Source organism: Salmo salar, chromosome ssa17 (genome assembly GCF_905237065.1).
Source record: "Salmo salar chromosome ssa17, Ssal_v3.1, whole genome shotgun sequence".
In the NCBI taxonomy this organism is placed as follows: domain Eukaryota; kingdom Metazoa; phylum Chordata; class Actinopteri; order Salmoniformes; family Salmonidae; genus Salmo; species Salmo salar.
The window spans coordinates 14,743,060-14,763,528 of NC_059458.1; the positions used below are offsets into that span (position 1 = coordinate 14,743,060).

At 44.1% G+C, this 20,469-nt stretch overlaps 2 protein-coding genes across 3 annotated transcripts; one reads left to right on the forward strand and one right to left on the reverse strand.

The window, feature by feature from the left end:
- Positions 1 to 188: 188 nt before the first annotated feature.
- On the reverse strand, positions 189 to 10,956 carry LOC106575256 (oxysterol-binding protein-related protein 11). 2 transcript variants are annotated; one of them, XM_014151653.2, is made up of 13 exons: positions 10,753 to 10,956; positions 9,765 to 9,833; positions 9,264 to 9,439; positions 8,720 to 8,799; positions 7,449 to 7,643; positions 6,873 to 7,074; positions 5,566 to 5,708; positions 5,102 to 5,236; positions 3,937 to 4,414; positions 3,521 to 3,707; positions 2,951 to 3,133; positions 2,597 to 2,750; positions 189 to 2,200 (listed from the first exon to the last, which is right to left on the reverse strand). In XM_014151653.2, the coding sequence occupies exons 1-13, from the start codon at positions 10,785 to 10,787 to the stop codon at positions 2,144 to 2,146; spliced, it is 2,094 nt and encodes a 697-aa protein (XP_014007128.2). In that variant the 5' UTR covers positions 10,788 to 10,956; the 3' UTR covers positions 189 to 2,143. The 2 variants fall into 2 exon arrangements, with proteins under 2 accessions (XP_014007128.2, XP_014007127.2); XM_014151652.2 differs by lacking the exon at positions 10,753 to 10,956 and adding an exon at positions 10,185 to 10,665.
- An 18-nt stretch (positions 10,957 to 10,974) lies between these two features.
- LOC106575257 (glycerol-3-phosphate dehydrogenase [NAD(+)], cytoplasmic) lies at positions 10,975 to 15,620 on the forward strand. The gene is made up of 8 exons (XM_014151654.2): positions 10,975 to 11,154; positions 11,464 to 11,641; positions 13,051 to 13,191; positions 13,487 to 13,625; positions 13,748 to 13,860; positions 14,085 to 14,318; positions 14,505 to 14,611; positions 15,016 to 15,620. The coding sequence occupies exons 1-8, from the start codon at positions 11,114 to 11,116 to the stop codon at positions 15,110 to 15,112; spliced, it is 1,050 nt and encodes a 349-aa protein (XP_014007129.1). The 5' UTR covers positions 10,975 to 11,113; the 3' UTR covers positions 15,113 to 15,620.
- Positions 15,621 to 20,469: the final 4,849 nt, after the last annotated feature.

The window sequence follows — 20,469 nt, forward strand, 5'->3', positions numbered from 1 at the left end:
GATTGTGGCTCACTACACACCCATTTGAAGAGTATTGAGATGCACCCGTTGTCAGCAAGGAATCCACTTTAAAATACTGAGCCGTTCCATGATGTAAGTAATACACGGCCAATAAGGAAAATGTATCGGGTTACCAAATATTACTCTTGTATGAGCAGTTATTTTTTGGCGAAAGAGTTAACACGATACTCAATTGATAGGCAATTTATTTAAATGTCATTACCACACATATCTTAGTCTACAAGGAGAGTCATGTTTCCTTCAATGTCAGTGCATTTCACAGGTCAGCAAGACAAACGAGTAATATTCCAAACCACCAAGTCAACGTGAATAACACCATTCAGGGGTCTGTGCTACTAATATGTCTTTCTTCAAAACAGGAAAGAACACAACAAATACCCCAAAACTAATCAATATTTACATACCATTGCATCATTCATAGCGGTGACGGGGAAACAAACAGGGCTGGATTACAGAACTGGCACGCAGGGCATATGCCCCGGGGTCCCCGACCTCAACGGGTTGCTTCCCCTTGGAGGTCAGGGGCCCCCAGATATATGTATAATTGCCCAAAATGAGCTTTAAAAACAGCAAAATGTTCTCAGGCTCATGCCAAAATGTGTAGAATAGCAGTATGAAACTGCTATAAATTAGCTGACTTCCAAATGCAGTAATCCAGCCCTGGGGGGGGGTGCTATAATCTTGGACTGGAAGAAGCACATAAGCAATCTCTCTTAAGGCACCATGACGTGGAGAGAGTAGCTTATCAATGCAGAGTTAAAATCACATGCAGGTCTTCTCTTTGCATTCTACCTATCAAAAAAAAGGGTTGGGGGAACCTTTCCAGGCTGATATTGACTGCATTAGTGTTCATGACTCCACTTCTGCTGTGTATTTCACATACATTTGGGGAGGGGAATGAAAATTTGAGAACTGTAGCATTTGAAAAGAAACACCACATGGGCGCAATCACATTCAAAACCAACAAATATTAGATATTAGTTATTCTGTTCTCAAAATCAGAAGACTGACTGAGAAATCCAGGAGATTAACATTCATTCTTAAACAGAAAAATAAGTAAAACATTTGTTTGCATATGAAAACAAATGCATTTGGTTAAAAGCTTTAATAACAAAACATTAAATTGTGGAATTCAGACATAGTAACCAGAGTATAATACTTGCAGTACCCCCCCCCCAAAAAAAAGAATGCTCATCATGCGTTCCATTTTCCAAAATTCCTCAAGCAAGGAAGGAGGACTATATCCCTTTGGGACTGCGAAAGGAATGATTGTTACTTTATCATACATCTCATATCAACAAATGCATTCACTTTGGGGGTCTAAATCATTCAAATACTATCTGTATCATGCCAAGCCTTGTCAATCATTCTGAACGATGGAATCATCCAAATAGAGACGTCGGAGCAAAACCAAAGGAGTAATGTCATTCATTTCCTACAGTATGAATTCAGGAACATTGTCCCCATTTTAAACTTGTTCATTGTAGTGACAGGTTGTGTGCGTCTTATCCACGCTGTGTCATTAGGCACCAAACGGAAGAAAACTCACTGACACGGAGGGACTGTATGCACTTATCCAATAAGAACTCATTTTCCATTGTAATGTGTTTTAAAACATTCTGTCACATGCTCTAATGAACATGTCCCAAAGTATGGCTATCCAGTTCACACCGTCGAAACGTCAATCGTGTACTTTGAAGATGCACTTCGATTCTCGGTCTCGTGTGCGACGTCACTGTAAAACAAAAAACAAACCTCCCTCTGCTGAATCGTGATTCCTGAACACTTTAAACAACCCAAACGAGCGCGTCGTCATACGATTGTTAAGGCGGCGTAAATGGAGTACCTTTTATCTGTGCAAGGAGAAATGTCCTCATTCAGAGTCGATTATACAAAACGTGATCATCAGTACAAAAGCCTGTACAGCGAGCGTGAGATGAAACTATATAGCCTGTCGTCACGTTACAGGGCTTCCCCAATACTTTTGCAGCCGTATGCATGTAAGTGGAGGTCGCTCTTTACCTCGACCATTTAGGAAATAACCCCACACACAAACCAAAAGAGAGCGTCAGTCTCGTGGCTACACCCGTTCTCGATGATAGGATCTCGCTGACCGGTAGGACTAAGTTTTCAGAGTGGGTGTTTTCCACAGTGGTTTGTGATACATCCAGCCTTCGCCCTAGCACAGAGAGAAGACAATAGAAAACATGACAACAACAAAAAATAAAGTACAATCTGTGAGATTTCCTGCTACTCAATTGTCATTTCATCCTATAAATGTCTGACAGAAGAGAATCCATTATAAATATCCATATTAAAATCCATTTATTCCCGAATATAAACTGTAAATGCCTCATTAGATATCATGTGTTCATTATCCTTGCATTCTTCTCGGAAATGTGGGTGTCAAAATGTCTGACCGCTTAACGAAACAATAATAATAGAACGTTTCCTGAAGAAAGTGTGTGTGCTTGCTTCAGCTGTACAAAAGCATGTCTGTCCAAAGCTCCCCCAGGTCTTGCTGAAGCAAGCACGCTAAATATGAAGAGGTTTGTCAAGATGATGTCCTACGTACCTCGCTCTCAAAATATCTGGTCCTCCATGGGGTCTCGGTCTCAGTGCGGTGTCTCTCCTCGGTCCTCTGTCTCTCCTCCAGGATCCTCTTGTACTCCGTGGCCTTCTCAATGTCCTTCTGACGCAGCGACTCAGTCACGTGCTGCCACAGGCGCCTAAAAAAAAAAAACTGAGTGATCTATTTGTATCATGACTATTAATGGGGCAAGGCACAATAAATCAACAATACAGAGGCGACAGAATTAACTAAAAATCTTATTTTATTCTACAGTCCTATGCCACAACCTCACCTGAAAGCATTGAAAACAAATCTGAGCATATTAATGCAAATATGAATTCCCTTTTTTTGTCTAACCTTGATTCAGTTGGTCCTTGCTTGTCGTTGGGGCGCACCCGCTTCTTGGTGACGGGCAGGTTGGTGACGTCCACCATGCGCGTGTCGCCGTTCTGGTAGCTGAACTCGAGCACGCCGTTCCATTCGCCCTGCACGCGGCACACCACGGCGTTGGTGGCGTTGTGCTTTACCTCCGCCGTCACCCTGCATGAGGCGCCACGAGAGCAGAAGGACACATGGCCAACGATATCAACCAATCACAGCCTCTCCACGCAAACAATTTGAGGTCACTTCAATCCAAAGAGTTGTGGCTTTTGTAAATTATTCAAACACATTAACTCAATATCAATTAATCTTTCTTTAGCCAGGATAATCCACTACTCAACAGTCAGTGTTCCAGGGAGTACTAGGATCCATAAAAATTAAATAGTTTAAATCTAAAAACACAGTAACATGGAAATAACTATATGAAGCTGTAATGGCACAGGGTCATAAACCTAACCAAAAGCCAATGCAACAATTTAATGACAGCATTAGAAATTCCTCTGCAGGTGTGTGTGTGTGCGCGCACGCTCTGTGAGGGGCACTCACTTGTGCAGTTTGCCTCCGTAGAAGGGCTTGGTCTGGAAGGTGATGACTGCGGAGTATCCCGACTTGGTGCAGTTCACATTTACCTTTCCCCCCAATTCCACCCAGGGCACGGTAAGGATGGAGCGGGCGTAGGCACAGGGCAGCGTGAACATGTACTCCTCGTCATGCTCCAGCAGGTACAGGCAGCCTACACATACAGGTTACAAGATGGTTTATACTTTATATCCTGTTAGCATTAGACAGAAGCATATTACAGGCCATTTTTAGCCGAAAGACTCAACAATAATAACTTCCTGTCAGTAACTAGTATGGAAGAAATGTCCACTCTAGGCCTAATCCCTTACCGAGTCTCTCCATTTCAAACCGTTCTGCACAGACGGTGCAATAACCGATACCCCGTCTCTGGCCGGCCTTACCTTCCCCGATCATGGACACCCCGATAGACATGCCCATGAACTTGCTCTTGGTCCACACGTGGGTGTTGACGCACATCCGCCTCTCGGGGCACTCGGCATAGAAGCCCGACACGGGTGGGTGGTGGGACACCTGCTCAGCCACGAAGCGCAACTGGTAACTGCCGTCCTCCCCCTCGGTGGTGGGGCTTCCCTGGGGAGGAGAGGGGAGCGAGGGGGCATCCTTGGCGGGTTCCCCTGACCTGGGCACCTTCCAGGAGCAGTGGAAGCTCTCACCGATGATGGGGTTGTAGGGCTTCTTGGCGATGGCGCCCTTGCGGCCTTCGTGGAAGGAGGTGAGGTAGTACTCGACGAAGCGCACCATGCGCTCCTCGGGCCCTTGGCCGTCTGTGATGGCTACGAACAGGTCCGGGTGGGACATGAAGTCAGCGTACATCTCTAGCAAGGAGCGCTTCTCCAGGATGAAGGTGGGCAGCACCACCTGAGGAGACAGAACTATTTATGACCTTAAATAAAGAAGGTGGGTCATTGACAACTGTTCAATAACCTAGTGTGTGATCTACAATGACATGTAGCTATGAGGTAAAGATGATTTTAAAGAAAGGTTCAATTTGAGGTCATTGAGAACACATCTTTTTATGACTTGACTAACCACCACCAGACACCCAACAGGCTTTGAGCCTACACTAGCTGCTGCTAACCACGGGAAACTGAATTTCACTGAAGTAGAGCTGGGACGATAACCGAAAATCAACACCGATCACTTAGCGCAGGAATTTTGTAACCTATACTAGAGAAATGAAGTTTGAAACGAAATAAGTTTGGAGGATTGTTAATGGGAAAACTGATGGCTAAAACTATCACACTAGTAGTATTAGTATAAAAGATAATACCAATAAAAACTGGTGCACATTAACTTTAAAACGTATCATTCTATTTATTGTTATTGTATCAATTCGTCACCCAGCTCCACGATGAAGTCAACAAGAAGAACGAAACGACAAACCGAGGCATTTCTAAACTCCAGTAATGCAGTCCTTTACATTAGCCAATCAGAGGACGGGAAACAAGGCACCACTATGGTCTGTCTAGCTGGGCCTTGGTCCAGCCCGACGTATGTTTCAGGCTGTGTCCGGGGGGTGGGGCAGCTTTGTGGAACTCGACCTACCCGCGTGAGGTCCATGCCCAGCTTGAGCTGCGAGAGCAGGTGTAGAACGACACTGCGCTCCTCCTCCACCGCCACCAGTTCCTCCTCCTTTTCCGTGAAGGCGTCCTCTACCTCGTCCTCCCCGTCAATCTCCTCCTGGCAGGGGATACAATATTTACTTTGAGAACAACAAAAGTTGTGGCTTGCATCTTGAAAAACAGTCAAGCTGAAGAACCAACAATAAAAAGCCATGATTGAAAATAAAAGGCCTTTATTTAGTTATATTTACTTTACCATCCTCCTGATCATTAGAAACATTGATATTTATTTAATTATTAAATGAAAGGTACTGAAGTCAAACTGTCCTGTCCAAAGAGATACACCTATATCACTTTTCACGTCGCCCTATACAGCCTCAGGTCAGTACAGTTTGGCTCGATAGTGTGAAAAGCCCTTTTGGGTCTCGTAATGTTCCATGTCCATACCCCAGAGAAACTGCAGGGCTCCGAGGCACTCAGCTCCAGGAGGCCGCCCTCCAGCAGCCCTCCCTCGGTGCTGAAGCTGTCCAAGGGCCCGCCGTTCTTCAGGATGTCCGGCAGCTTGGGTTCCAGCCACTCGATGGTGGGCCCTGTAACAATTGACACAGCGGTGGCCGCAGCGGCCTTCAGCTCAGAGGTACTCATGCTAGGCTACAAGGCTACACTACGAGGCCCCTTGAAACTACCGGACCAAAACAACTAGGTTGTATGCAGTGACCATTCAAAAAACACCCAGGCTGGCTAGATGGGGTGGCTGGCTGGCTCATTCCTCTGACAGTTCCCCAGGACCACAGAATGGAGACGTTAACCCGATCCCCGGTGAGTATCGAGATACGTTTCATGCCCCGCCAACAGGAAACATCCTTGCCTGATTGGTGGGTTAGCATTAGCGCCACATAGGGTATTTCTATGGGTGTTTGGGTGGGAGGCGACGCCCATTCAAATTAGCACGGCCCACACAATCCTTGACAACTTTTCCTGATTGGCTCGTCCCCAGGTTCCGTCCTGTTCGTGGGCCTAATGAAATATGGATGCCAGGTAACAAGATCTTACGATCTCCTACGTCAAACTGGGAACTTGTGACGGATTTTCCCCATTTCCACAATGTCTGGTTGGCTCTGTCAAAAGAAATGCCTGAGATCGTAGCAGCCATACTACTTTTGGTAAGTCTCTTGGCTGTCAGTATGGTGCTGTGTGAGCAAAAAGGAAGAAAGGCGGTTCATTGGGAGAGCTGTTATTACTCAGTTACCCAATGAGAGATCTGGTTACCACCCTAGACAGCCGGTAAGAATAAGTACCGCTCCTTCATCAATTATGGAAAATAATTCCACTGTCGGCTTTCGGAGTACATCTGGACTGGGAGTGTCTACATGTGCAATTCCATGATTTGTGAGGTAGAATTGTGCAAGCGCACGATGGGTGTCTAGCACATGTCGCATACAAACTAAACACGACTAAAACCATTCTTGGAAACAAAACACCTTTAATCCATGTAGACTTCCATGGCTAACTTTGAGAAATGGGTCAAAGAAAAGGTAAGTGAAACAGTTTCTACCTTGCTCTCGTCAGTGGTAAATTAACCGGCATCTGGAAGGCAAATCTGAGAAAGCCTGGCAAGAAAGATGTAAAACTAACAGTGCATGCACACAGATACCCTTCTTTTCATTGGAGTTCATCCATAAATGAACACTCATTACTGTCACCAGTAGTGACCTACTCCCCCTCCCCTCCAGGCCCCCAGCGGTCACCCTCACCTCCCAGGGAGATCCTCTGGCGGGCCACCTGCTGCAGCTGCAGGATGTGCAGGCAATCGTTGAGGCAGTTCATGGTGGCCATGGAGGTGGCCTTGAGCATCAGCAGGTCCTGGTTCAGCGGGGAGAGGGGGCCCGCGGCCGGGGGCAGGCCCTCGATGGTCTGGATCAGGTCTCGGTGCAGGCCCTGGGCCTGGGTCATCATCTGGGAGTAAGAAGAGAGGAAGGAACCGGAGGATTGAGTTGATACAGATGTAAAAATGTGCTTACCGTATCAGTCATTAGATTAAAACAAGAAGTCCCTGTAACCTAGTCCTAGATGAAAGGTCTTCATAAAATGACAAAAAAGCTGGGTAAAAAGACTAGAGAATACCCTCTAAGACAAAATATATTTCAAATAAGGCAGAAGCGATATTCTTCTCTTTACCACCGGCTATTCCTGTTGAGACGCAAAGTTATTAAAAAAAACATTGCTGGAAAATAAATACAAAACACGGAGAAAAAAACTTCGAGCTATGCTAAACCCCAGTTCTATTTTGGTTCATGAGGTAATAGCTACCGTCCCTATCCCCAGCCTACCTCTCTGGCGTCAAGCAGATGGTCGGGCAGCAGGGACCTCTTGGAGGAGTACAGCGAGGAGCCCTTGTGGAGCTGAGTCATGCTGAAGAAGGAGGCAGCGTTCTGGTTCTGGCTAGGCCTGCGCTGGGACAGGGGCGAGCTGGCGCTCCCCTGAGACGCCATGGAGTAGCTGCGAGACTTGGGCGGAGGGTTACTCTGGACAAAGACAGAACAAATCTTTCATACAGTGCATCTCATCTGTGATAGGATGTTGGGAAAAGTATATTTTGATCATTGGAGCTTGTGGAATGTAAGTAAAGTTACCCCTAGACGCTGATATTGGGTCAGTTTAGCATTTCCCCCACTAATGGTTACAGCATAGAGATAGAGGACTCATCTTTGTATATGTGCCATTATAGTGTGTGTGACAGCATGGGCAGTGACATTAAGCTTAGTCCATTGTCTTCTTCAGCTGATTGCACCCAACTTATAGGAATCCCTACCAGTTGACTACTTTCAAAATGGTGGAAGCCCTCAATGAAAATGTCCATGTTAAAACAAGTTACATCAATGATGAGTCCTCTCTCTATTAGTTACAGTTAGGATTGTGGGAGGGGAAGAGGATCCTAGATATGTACCTAGGGGAAGTTGAACCTATGGAGCCATCTTGTTTGTGACTATTTGTGTGACCTTATGGTGTCATGTCAATGTGCAATGTAAATGTTGATTGTCTTCAACTCAAGTGCTCAAGATGCGAGACGAATTAAGGCCAATAATGTGAAGTACTGAATCAAGTTGTTATGGTTACGCCACAATTTATCCAAGAATAGAGTTAGCATCATTCTTGTGGTTTGTCACATTCTGTCTTATCAGTATTTCAATAGAAAGTGTACATATGATGCAGCCAGGCGTGTCTTTGGCTCATTACAACACTACACTCAAAGGCTGGCATCTAACTAAGCTAACTGAATAGTAACTCAAGTTCCCCCATCATTGTGTTATCATTATCAAGCAAAAACACTACTACCCCTAATCTATATACAAGACATCCCCTCTGCACTTCTGTTATGACGCTCATGTTACAGGCAACCATGGACACGATCAATGGGATTGCATAACAAAACGAGCTAGTAGAGTGTTTGGATCAAGGGAAAACATTGTTGTGAGTGAGAAAGAGCTTGTGATGGGGAGTGCGTGTGCCGGTCTGTGTACGCATGCAACTGTGTGTATATATGCAGGTATATGCTTCTGCGAAAGTGGGTGTGTGTCAGATGAAAAGCCCTTGCCTTTACCTTCCCCATGGCCTCAGTGTGGTGCTGCGTGCAGATCTGCAGCCGGCTCACCCAGTGCTGTCTCTCTTTGGCATCCGTGGCTGGGAGACACACCACCACAGGGTCACATTCATTAGTGCACACCGTTGCAAAATGTTTTGCAACTGAAAATTAGTTTCCTATTGGATATGTTCAGTTAGTGCATTCCTGTTTCTGCCAGTTTTCTTTAGTTTGTTGCCTGAACAGTGAGAGCTCATTACAGTGCAGCCGAGTGAATCTCTGCATGGATCAATAACGACAACGTTATCCCTCTCCGACCGAGGATAACGTTTTACATGCTGTCTCCACTTCCTAAAGTCTTGGTCCAATAGTCTGACAGTGACTATATGTGCATCTTGCCTGTCTAACAACTGACTGATGCATTGAGGATATAATAACATTGTGCTGAAATGCAAACCATACATGTCCTGTAATAGACAACTCATACAGCATGACACTCTTGTAGGAGTTGTTTTAGCTGTTTTGATTGGTGAGTGTGAGAGACAGACAATAGTGTGTGTTTTACCTCTGAGCTTGTATTGTTCCCCACTTATGGCATTGACCGTGAAGGTGTGTGAGTCCTCGTCGCTGGGGGATATGACCGCCCCTGCCAAGGGGAGTGTCCCGCGAGGTTTCTGGGGCCTGGACTGCTCATTGACAAAGTACTCCAACAACCCTGCCTCATTGTTGAGGACAAAGAACCTGCATGAAGAGCAGAACGTTCAATCAAAAGATTTACATTTGAGTAATTTAGCAGACGCTCTTATACAGAGCGACTTACATGAGAAAATTGGGTTGAGTGCCTTGCTCAAGGGCATATACAGATTTTTCATCTAGTCAGCTCAGGGATTCAAACTAGTGACCTTTTGGTTACTGGCCCAATGCCCTTGAGCTCAAGATGCTTGTTGGCAAAACATTGAATCAATTCAATAGTACGTGTAGTTGATTTGATCATATTGTAAATACTTTAACTAAATGCACATAGCACAGTTTAATCAATGTTCTTCAACCTGGGCTGCCCACTCACCTATATTGCCATCCTGTTACCAGGTTGGTGTATTTCATCAGGTAACCATCAATATTTTCCATGTGGTCACTGAACAGAGCAGAGATTGAGAATGATTGACAGTTAGCAAAAAAGCTAGTTATGCTACAATAACAGCAGTGGGTTGGCAAAGTTCAACTCCAATGAACCTCTGATTCAACTCTGGCTAGCCTGTTAACTAATAGCTAAGTCAGTAAGCTCAGCTAGAAAAGCTAGAAACCATAGCTGGCCAGCCAGCTAACATTTGACCAAGGGCTTGCTAATTATAGTTACCAACTGAAGATGTGTGTTGCACTGCCTATTAGCCAAACACATCACTGCAGCTAACTAGGTTAGCACGATTGGTTAGCCAGATATGGCTAAACCAGAGAATTAGCCTAGCTAGCTAGACAGTCATCATACCTGTACTGCCAGCCTTTAGAACTCCCTCTCCCAGAACTACCAGGCGTCCCTTTCTGGGGAAAGACATCCAGTTTCCCTTCACTGTCCGATATTCGTATTGCCGTGGCGGTTTCACCTTGCATAGTCATAGCCAACGTTATAGCTAGCAAACAAGCTACAAACCTTGCCAGAAACGCTAGCTAGCTGGCTAGCTAGCTTGAGAGCTAGCCACACATCAATCGCTAGTCTGATTTGCTAACTTGAAGGCCTTGCTCACAGATGGATTTCTTCTGTTTATGGCTTATCAAAACACATAACTATCGTTCATGGGAAAACTCTGGTTAAACGACGGATTAAGTAATCCATCACAATATATTCTTATACAAACAGTGGCGTGCTAGGTTGTTAGCTTGGTGTTTACATGATCCAAATCGCTGCTAACGGGCTTCTCGATGACGCGCCCGGTACTGAAGTCATGTGATTCAATGCCATGAAAGGACTTCCGCATTGGCCAAAAAAGGGAATATTTTACCATACAAAGTTTGTCGAAATTCTACAAATGCTATCTTCAAATATATCCTGCACATACCCCCTCGAGCTACCGCCAGCATATATTCCAGTCATGTTGCATGACAGACAGTGAGAATTTTGTTTCTCCTCCGAGCTCTGCAAATCGAGAAAACTATAGGACTTTCTCCATGCGTTAATGCCTCTCCATACTTGTCATGACAGGTTCGTCGTGGTGGCACACCCAGCATAACCCTACTGTCATCTAACATGTACAAACCTTTCCCTTCTTTTATAAACAGGTAAAAAAAGGGCGGTGAGATAAAAAAAGAATGTGCTGACCACACGACTATGGCGTATAAGGAAATTATGGTTATAAACACGGCATTTTACTGATCTGTTAACACCGTTAAAGGAATCGTGCCTGCTACTCCACCTTAAAAATGCCTGCTAAGAAAGTGTGCATCGTTGGATCTGGAAACTGGTATATTTATGCGCTTTCTCTATTTGCATGTGCCTGCATTTGACAACATTGTATCATCATTAATTCCACTGATTGATTCATAATGTAGCCAACTAAGTGCTGATATTAGGCAAAATATACAACTTGCGTGTAGTTTCATAGAATATCAAACAGAAGTTTGATTTACATTCAAGCCATTCCGTGTACTGTTATAATCTGGTTATGGTACCCCCCCAGGATATATTTAGCATGTTCATTTTGCGACTGGGATTTTGAAAATATGAATGGTGTTATTTCATTTGCGTCCAATCTGTTTTCATCATCTCCTAGGGGCTCTGCGATAGCCAAAATCGTCGGTCACAATGCAAAGGGATCCAACAGGTTTGACCCCATTGTCAACATGTGGGTGTTTGAAGAGATGATCGATGGCAAAAAGTTAACAGAAATCATCAACACGGAGCATGAGAACGTCAAATACCTACCGGGTCACAAGCTTCCCAAAAATGTGGTTGGTATTGTGTTTTGTTTAATATGAGATTTTTTTCCTCAAGATTACAAATCACTGAGTTGGGCAATACATCTGGATTTAACATCATCTCCTATCTCCGGACATGCTTTGTGGTTGTGTAAAAGGACACACACGGATAAGATGAGTGAAGTTTGACCTATACAGAGCTAACAACATATCCTTCTGGGTTGTTCTCAAGAACCCAAGGCATTCTGCCTTATCCCAAGGGTTCTCGGCTGTAAGCACCGTTTACCGGTGGGCCCGTGTAAACTACAATCCCATCTCTTTGTTTTAAAGTTTAGAAAACGGCAATAATCATTGCTTGCAATGCGGTTTTTGAAACATGGAATTGAAACATGGAATTATCTTTCATATCAGCGAGAAATAATCTATAAAATATAACACTTACTGTATCAGGTTTGCACAGAACCATAGGGCTGTGTGTATGCGCAGTATGGGATCAATATCATATATGGGATCAATATCAGTTGCATATCAGGATATTATTTTTTACAATATATCATGCAGTTTTGAAAATATCGCAATATGATTTTTTTGCTAGTTGTCTGTAGCTAAACCAAAACTCCAGTACTTTTCCTTCATAGCTTGTTCTCCATCTTCTTTTTAAATAGGGAGCCAATTTGTTTTCAGCACTTTTATTCCCATGAGTGATCCAAACTTGTTTTCTCATGTTCTTGCTTGTCCCTCTGCAGCTATGGTGAACAGTTTGGAACATTGAATCGCAATAAAATCACAGTGTCGAATCGCAATACATAGAAATGTGAGAATCGCAATACATATTGTATTGGCACCTAAATATTGTGATAATATGGTATTGTGAGGTCCCTGGAAATTCCCAGACATACTATAAAGGTGTGTAGGAATTAAGACTTTAGGTTTTTGGGTAATTATTTCTCGCTGCTATATGAGCAACGGGGCTCTTAACAAAACTCCCCCAGCCAGAATATACCTTCATGAATAGATGCTAAAGGTAGTTGGCATCTTTGATGAATGGCCTACCAGTCTGACATACCTTGCTTTCCACTGTGTCAAAACTTAATGTGTGTATTATTGTATCCAGCCGCCCCTTATGTCAATTCCTTAACCGACCATGTAACAAAATAACATCACATAACATCTTGTAATCATAGGAGGTTGGTGGCACCTTGATTGGGGAGGACGGGATCGTGGTAATGGCTGGAGCGGAAAAAATGGAAGGGCATCAAACCCATGGTCTCAACGTGTTTGATTCCATTCCATTCACTCCGTTCCAGCCATTAATATGAGCAGTCCTCCTCTCAGCAGCCTCCACTGCGTAATGTAGATTCATGATAAATGCTACTACACAGTAACATCCATCATGAATAGTACAATGTATCATGCTATCTTTTCCCGCTCCAATTTACCAGGTTGCTGTTCCAGAAATCACAGAAGCGGTGAAAGGAGCCAGCATACTGATCTTTGTCATTCCACATCAGTTCATTGGGAAGCTATGTGATCAGATGAAACCTCATATTACACAGGGAACCATTGGGATATCCCTCATCAAAGTAATGACATTTACCTATTTTTCACACCAGCTCTCACTTAGAAAAACCATCGCTAAAATCTATACAATTTTTAAGTGTGACTTTACTCTGGCTTTATATCGGGCTTCTTATCACTCAGGGAAAGTCTCAGCTGTATGAATTTATCATCATGGCTATGATTTTACACTCATTATGAAGCAGCAGCATAGTCCCAAAAAAATGCAGCCACCCAAATGCTGGTAACTAGGGTTATATGTTACAAAATGAGTGATTGAAGGCAGCTTAAGATCTATTTTCTGCCCTGCTCCTTATTCAGGGCATCGATGAAGGCCCAAAGGGCTTGAAGCTCATCTCTGACATCATCCGTGAGAAACTAGAAATTGAGGTTAGCGTCCTGATGGGGGCCAACATTGCCAACGAAGTGGCTGATGAGAAGTTCTGTGAGACCACAATTGGTAAGACATTTTTAGATCATTTTAGATCATCACATTGCTGTAATGTTTTGTGTCCTCACTTGTGTTGCAACTCCCACTGATGCATTTATGTGTACCTTGACTTTCTATCACTACCTAAACAGGAGCTAAGAACGAAGCAAACGGACATATCTTTAAAGAGCTGCTGCAGACTCCCAACTTCAGGATCACCGTGGTGCAAGAGAGTGACACAGTAGAACTCTGTGGGGCTCTCAAGGTACAATTTACATTTCAACTCAAAGAGAACAACTTTTGCTACATATAGCTACATCGTTAACGTAACTTACACAGAAGGCCTATGTTTCGTTGCACTGTACCTCTGTTTTATTTGCTCACATTGTCAAATCATTTTTTACAAGCCATGAATCATAATATTGCTAGAAAAAGAGTAGAGAACTGCACATACCACTTATGGTTCCTTTCCCACTCTCTCCTTCCCAGAATATTGTAGCGGTGGGCGCTGGGTTCTGTGATGGTCTGGGCTTTGGGGACAACACCAAGGCTGCGGTGATCCGGCTGGGGCTGATGGAGATGATTGCCTTCACCAAGCTGTTCTGTAAGGGCCAGGTGTCCTCCGTGACCTTCCTGGAGAGCTGTGGGGTCGCCGACCTGATCACCACCTGCTACGGGGGGCGCAACCGCAAGGTGGCCGAGGCCTTCGCCAAGACGTCCAAGGTGACATATCTAGACAAATACGACTCAAGGATGTGACTCTGCTGTGACCAGTACAACTTCCACCCGTTTTGTCTGGTTGATAACAGTTAAGATATTAATATCCATCATTTCAAGAAACCCATGAAATGTTTGTGTGTGTATACATGCTTTAAGTAAAGTAACTAGCTATGTTGTATACTTCTCCAGTCTATTGAAGAGCTAGAGGCTGAGATGCTCAATGGCCAGAAGCTGCAAGGCCCACAAACCTCTGCTGAGGTGTTCAAAATTCTCAAGAAGAGAGACATGGTCAGCAAGTGAGTACAAACTCTTTCACCTTAAAGTGAGACTCAGCGCTATGACTTTGCTTGCTCTCACACAGTCACACAGAGTATCTGCGCCTGTGCACGTGTCCGCTTCACGCTGCTACAACATGATGGCTATGGGACCAAAATAGTGAAGAAGTTTAGCCTCGTGCTTCAACGCTCTTGCGGAAATTGGCCCGACGTTTTTTGTTTACTTCGTGCATCGCTGAGCCTACCTTTAATACATTTAATGACCTGAAAATGTTCCTCCAATATTTCTCTACTCATTCACTACATACATTTTCATCAAATTACCTGCAAGTTTGAACTGAAGCTCTCCTCAACATATGTGTGAGTGCTGCTAATGGAACCACTTCTTGCTGCATTGAGATTTAGTGCAATGTTTTGTCTTGTAGGTTTCCGTTGTTTGCCTCTGTGTATCAGATCTGCTTTGAGGGAAAAGCTGTGCAGGAGTTTATCACATGTCTGCAGAACCACCCTGAACATATGTGATCACTCTGGAACCTGCAGCCACGGAATCTGCAGCCACGGAGCCTGCAGCTCCTCCAATGGTGTTGAGTGAAGTTTCACCTAGATGCTGATCTTGTCAGTTTTGCATTCCCCTATGGTTAGGTTGGGATTGGAGAGGGGAAGCTGATCCTAGATCTGTACCTATAGGGAAACTTCACCCCGGGGCCACTTCCAATAGCACCATCATACCATCAGAGGGCAGCAGTGCTGCACGAATGCTCATTATAATACTGTAACTACATAAAAATGTAACTGTAACCACTAAATATTCCTTATCATTTGATACTAAGTCTGAAGAACCACTACTTAACGTGCTTTGTCGCATATTCATATGTTTTGTGTTTTGATTGTGTATCAGCTTATCAACTATAGCGCTTGACAAATGTTAAGTAATCATTCTTGGTTACAAAAAAAAATTCTATTCATTTGACATTTTTACAATTTGTGGAACAAATATTCTCAAAATAATAATTTTGATTGAAAAAACAAATGTATTGTGATTGTTTTGTTTCACTTCATCTTGTCACATGGGGGCACGCTTACTCTAGCTGCAAAGAAATGGATGTCACTTGCCCTTTAACTTTGAAAGCCTTTCAGAGGATAACAGTGAACAATTACATATTTGAAATAGTTAAGATGAGGAAGGAATAACAAAGAACAAAGAGAAGTTTATTTGATTGTCTAATGTTGTCCGTGCTCATGTTTTGAAAGAAAATGAAAGATCATATTATATTTATTTGAATTAGATGTTCCCCTGATGAAAGAAGGATTGCTTATGTTTAACTGATTGGTCAGCTTTTAATAACAATTACATTTATCTAGTTCTTGCCTTCACTTCAAAGATGTCCTACTTATCCTAGAGAACGCAGATGTAAATGTAGCACAGATATTCCACAAACCCTATTCCCGGGAGTCTTCTGTGACACAACCATATCAGTCCCAGGATTAAAGAACAATCGTGGCCCTTGTCTCTTCTGGCCGTATCACAGCGAGAAGAACAGAGGCTTAGTGGGATAGCGAGTAATCAGCTCGGCCTTTCAATGTCCCATCAGATCAGAGGGACCTTGATGCTTCCATCCATCCCTCCACGCTTCCACCTTGTCAGTAGCCACGACGTGTCCAGCCACGATTCACTCTTTCCTGGGTAACCTGACGAGGAGGAGGCCTCTTTTCTGGTTGACAGCTCCACAGACAGGGCTGCCCCAGATCCCACACATCCCTGGACATCAAAGAGCCCAACGGCAGGGAGCCATGGAGATGGCAGAAGCCCAGGTTGAGGCACCCTGTCCTCTCCAGGTTCCCGTGGGACATGGGGCCCCAGGAGAGGACTTGTGTGGGGTCTTCCAGCAGGTTAGGCTCCCCCTCATCTCCCTTCACCTCCAACTGAACTCTCATGTGTTTTGATGTGAGAGCCTTGTGCAGGTTGAGACCCTGATCCTTTGTCACAAAGAGAAGAGGTGCACATTCAGTCCTGGGCCTGAAAGAGCAGCTTAATCACCAAGGTAACTGCACCGAGGCCAACCAGTCCCTGCACAACACTGTCCCGTTGTGAGAGAGAGTGAGTCTTGGACTCAGGAGGAGAAAGTGAGCAAAACAGAGTGTGAGGTCCGGATAGTTCATGGTTGAGATATCACTGAGTCTGCATGCTGCTGACAAATACATCTACTTATCCAATTATAACAGAACAAGTTGACAGTGTGACTGACTGGGGTTCAAACTTGGCTCTGCTGGCTGACACAAGACTGTGTTAGCCCGCTGAGCTAAAGCCTAGGCATTAGCTTGAGGAACTAACACAAGTTGTCAAGTCTCAGGCAAGGTTACTAATTTAACCAGTGCGGTTCTGAACCACCTCTGTTACAGCATCAACAAATCAAGGCTGTCATTACATGAGGATTAATTCAACACTTTGCAATATTGAGTTACAACAAATAGTGTTCGCTGTGATTTACTGCGTGTAATGAGGTGGGGTGAGTTATTCACAGTTGGTTGATCACACCTGTGTCTCACATGGATGGTTTGTCAGTGTTCCTCCTCCAAATGTTTCCCCTAGGCCTTGCAAGCTCTATATGGGCCACCCCAGCCCTCAACCACCTGGCTCTCACAACCTTAGATTTATAACAGTCGTATAATTCTAGTTCTGTGTGAAATCCCACACAGACTTTTGCAGAGGTTGATGGTTTTAAGTCCTCCCTTCTCTCAGTCTAGTTCTGTGTGAAATCCCATGCAGACTAGAATATCTGGCTGGGTAAGCTATATAACCTGTGTCAAATAGGATGTATTTTCTTTCAATTACTTGATTATTTCACTTGTACTTCATCGAACACAGTGCGAAGGAAGCAAAGGAGTAGGGCAAACCTGCACCCTATACTTAAAATGTATGTATGCATGACTGTAAGTTGCTTTGGATAAAAGCGTCTGCTTAATGGCATATATTGTTATATTATAAACTGGGTGGTTAGAGCCCTGAATGCTGATTGGCTGACAGCTGTGGTATATCAGACTGTATACCACGGGTATGACAAACATTTATTTTTACTGCTCTAATTATATTGATAACCAGTTATAATAGCAATAAGGCACCTCGGGGGTTTGTGGTATATGGGCAATATACCACGGCTAAAGGCTGTGCGATGCGTCGTGCCTAAGAACAGCCCTTAGCCATGGTATATTGGCCATATACAGTTGAAGTCCGAAGTTTACATATACCTTAGCCAAATACATTTAAACTCAGTTTTTCAGAATTCCTGACATTTAATCCGGTAAAAATTCCCTTAGGTCAGTTAGGATCACCACTTTATTTTAAGAATGTGAAATGTCAGAATAATAGTAGAGAGTGATTTATTTCAGCTTTTATTCCTTTCATCACATTCCCAGTGGGTCAGAAGTTTACATACACTCAATTAGTATTTGGTAGCATTGCCTTTAAATTGTTTAACTTCGGTCAAATGTTTTGGGTAGCCTTCCACAAGCTTCCCCCAATAAGTTGGATGAATTTTGGCCCATTCCTCCTGACAGAGCTGGTGTAACTGAGTCAGGTTTGTAGGCCTCCTTGCTCGCACACGCTTTTTCAGTCCTGCCTCAAATTGTCTATAGGATTGAGGTCAGGGCTTTGTGATGGCCACTCCAATACCTTGACTTTGTTGTCCTTAAGCCATTTTGCCACAACTTTGGAAGTATGCTTGGGGTCACTGTCCATTTGGAAGACCCATTTGCGACCAAGCTTTAACTTCCTGACTGATGTCTTGAGATGTTGCTTTAATATATCCACATAATTTTCCTCCCTCATGATGCCATCTATTTTGTGAAGTGCACCAGTCCCTCCTGCAGCAAAGCACCCCCACAACATGATGCTGCCACCCCTGTGCTTCACGGTTGGGATGGTGTTCTTCGGCTTGCAAGCATCCCCCTTTTTCCTCCAAACATGACGATGGTCATTATGGCCAAACAGTTCTATTTTCATTAACCATCAGGAAATTTCTCCAAAAAGTACGATCTTTGTCCCCATGTGCAGTTGCAAACCGTAGTCTGGCTTTTTTATGGTGGTTTTGGAGCAGTGGCTTCTTCCTTGCTGAGCGGCCTTTCAGGTTATGTCGATATAGGACTCGTTTTACTGTGGATATAGATACTTTTGTACCTGTTTCCTCCAGCATCTTCACAAGGTCCTTTGCTGATGTTCTGGGATTGATTTGCACTTTTCGCACCAAAGTACGTTCATCTCTAGGAGACAGACTGTGTCTCCTTCCTGACCGGTATGACGGCTGCGGGGTCCCATGGTGTTTATACTTGCATACTATTGTTTGTACAGATGAATGTGGTTCCTTCAGGCGTTTGGAAATTGCTGCCAAGGATGAACCAGACTTATGGAGGTGTACAATCAGGTCTTGGCTGATTTCTTTTGATTTTCCCATGATGTCAAGCTAAGAGGCACTGAGATTGAAGGTAGGCCTTGAAATACATCCACAGCCACACCTCCAATTGACTCAAATGATGTCAATTAGCCTATCAGAAGCTTCTAACGCCATGACATAATTTTATGGAATTTTCCAAGCTGTGTAAAGGCACAGTCAACTTAGTGTATGTAAACTTCTGACCCACTGGAATTGTGATACAGTGACTTATAAGTGAAATAATCTGTCTGTAAACAATTGTTGGAAAAATGACTTGTCATGCACAAAATAGATGTCCTAACCGACTTGCCAAAACTATAGTTTGTTAACAAGACATTTGTGGAGTGGTTGAAAAACAAGTTTTAATGACGCCAACCTAAGTGTATGTAAACTTCCGACTTCAACTGTACCACACCCCTCATGCCTTACTGCTTGATTATGGTATTACTGTACCTGGCATTTCAGATAGGCTCAATTAAACGCTCAAAGTATTTGAAAGAAAACAAACACTAGTTGAATCCAGGTCTGCTATAGCCAGTTTGTCTGTTTTTCAGAATATGATCAGTGACGCTGAATGTCAAAGGGTGGGGGAGAGGGGGAAGCAACGGCCCATCCTACATCCTCTCTGTACACACACAGCTAATTACAGGGCCTGCTCTCCTCAGCTGTCACTGACACAGTCTCTTTACATGTCAATGCCAGCCGAATGGGCCCTCATCACCGGCACACCCTCCCTGTCCCAGGGCCCTCATAGGAAAATAAAACAGACAAAAATGCCTTGTCCTCGCCCCAGCTGCCAGTCTCACAGGGCAAACATGGCACAATGGCGCAGGGCACTGAGGCTCAGTCACAGGGCACACACACACCCCTCTCTCCACCCTGCCCTACCCTTCATCTGCACCCACCCTATCCTACTCCATTCACAGGGGCATAACGTAGTCTTTCTGGGGGCCTCTCATCACGCCACGCCCCACAACCACCCTCCTTTGTGTTGGTCTTGCACTCTGAGGAAATGATAAAGTACAAGGAGTGGGTGTGTATTTGTAGCGGGAACTTGTGTGTTTTTTTTGTCTGCCATTTGCCATTTGTGGAAGGGGAGGTAGAGCCTTGGCTAGGAGCCCGGCTGTGGTGTGGTGTTGTTGGCTGCATACAAACATCGAGGGTGAACACAGGCACATTTGTTTAGGCCTCCTCCCCCTCACCTCAGGCAGCCTTGGGAGGAACAGTTGACAATTCCTAACCACACTAGCCTGGACTGCATACCCATCCACACACTGGGGATAGACAAGGCCAGTTGTGGACTGGAGGAAGAAAGGAAGTTTACCTGAAGACTGGACAAAAGAGGCAATATATATATATATATATATATATATTCTTAAAGTAAGTTGACTTTTACTGTTGATTTGTTGACTTTGATATAGTTTAAAAAACAAATGCATGACTTATCACTCA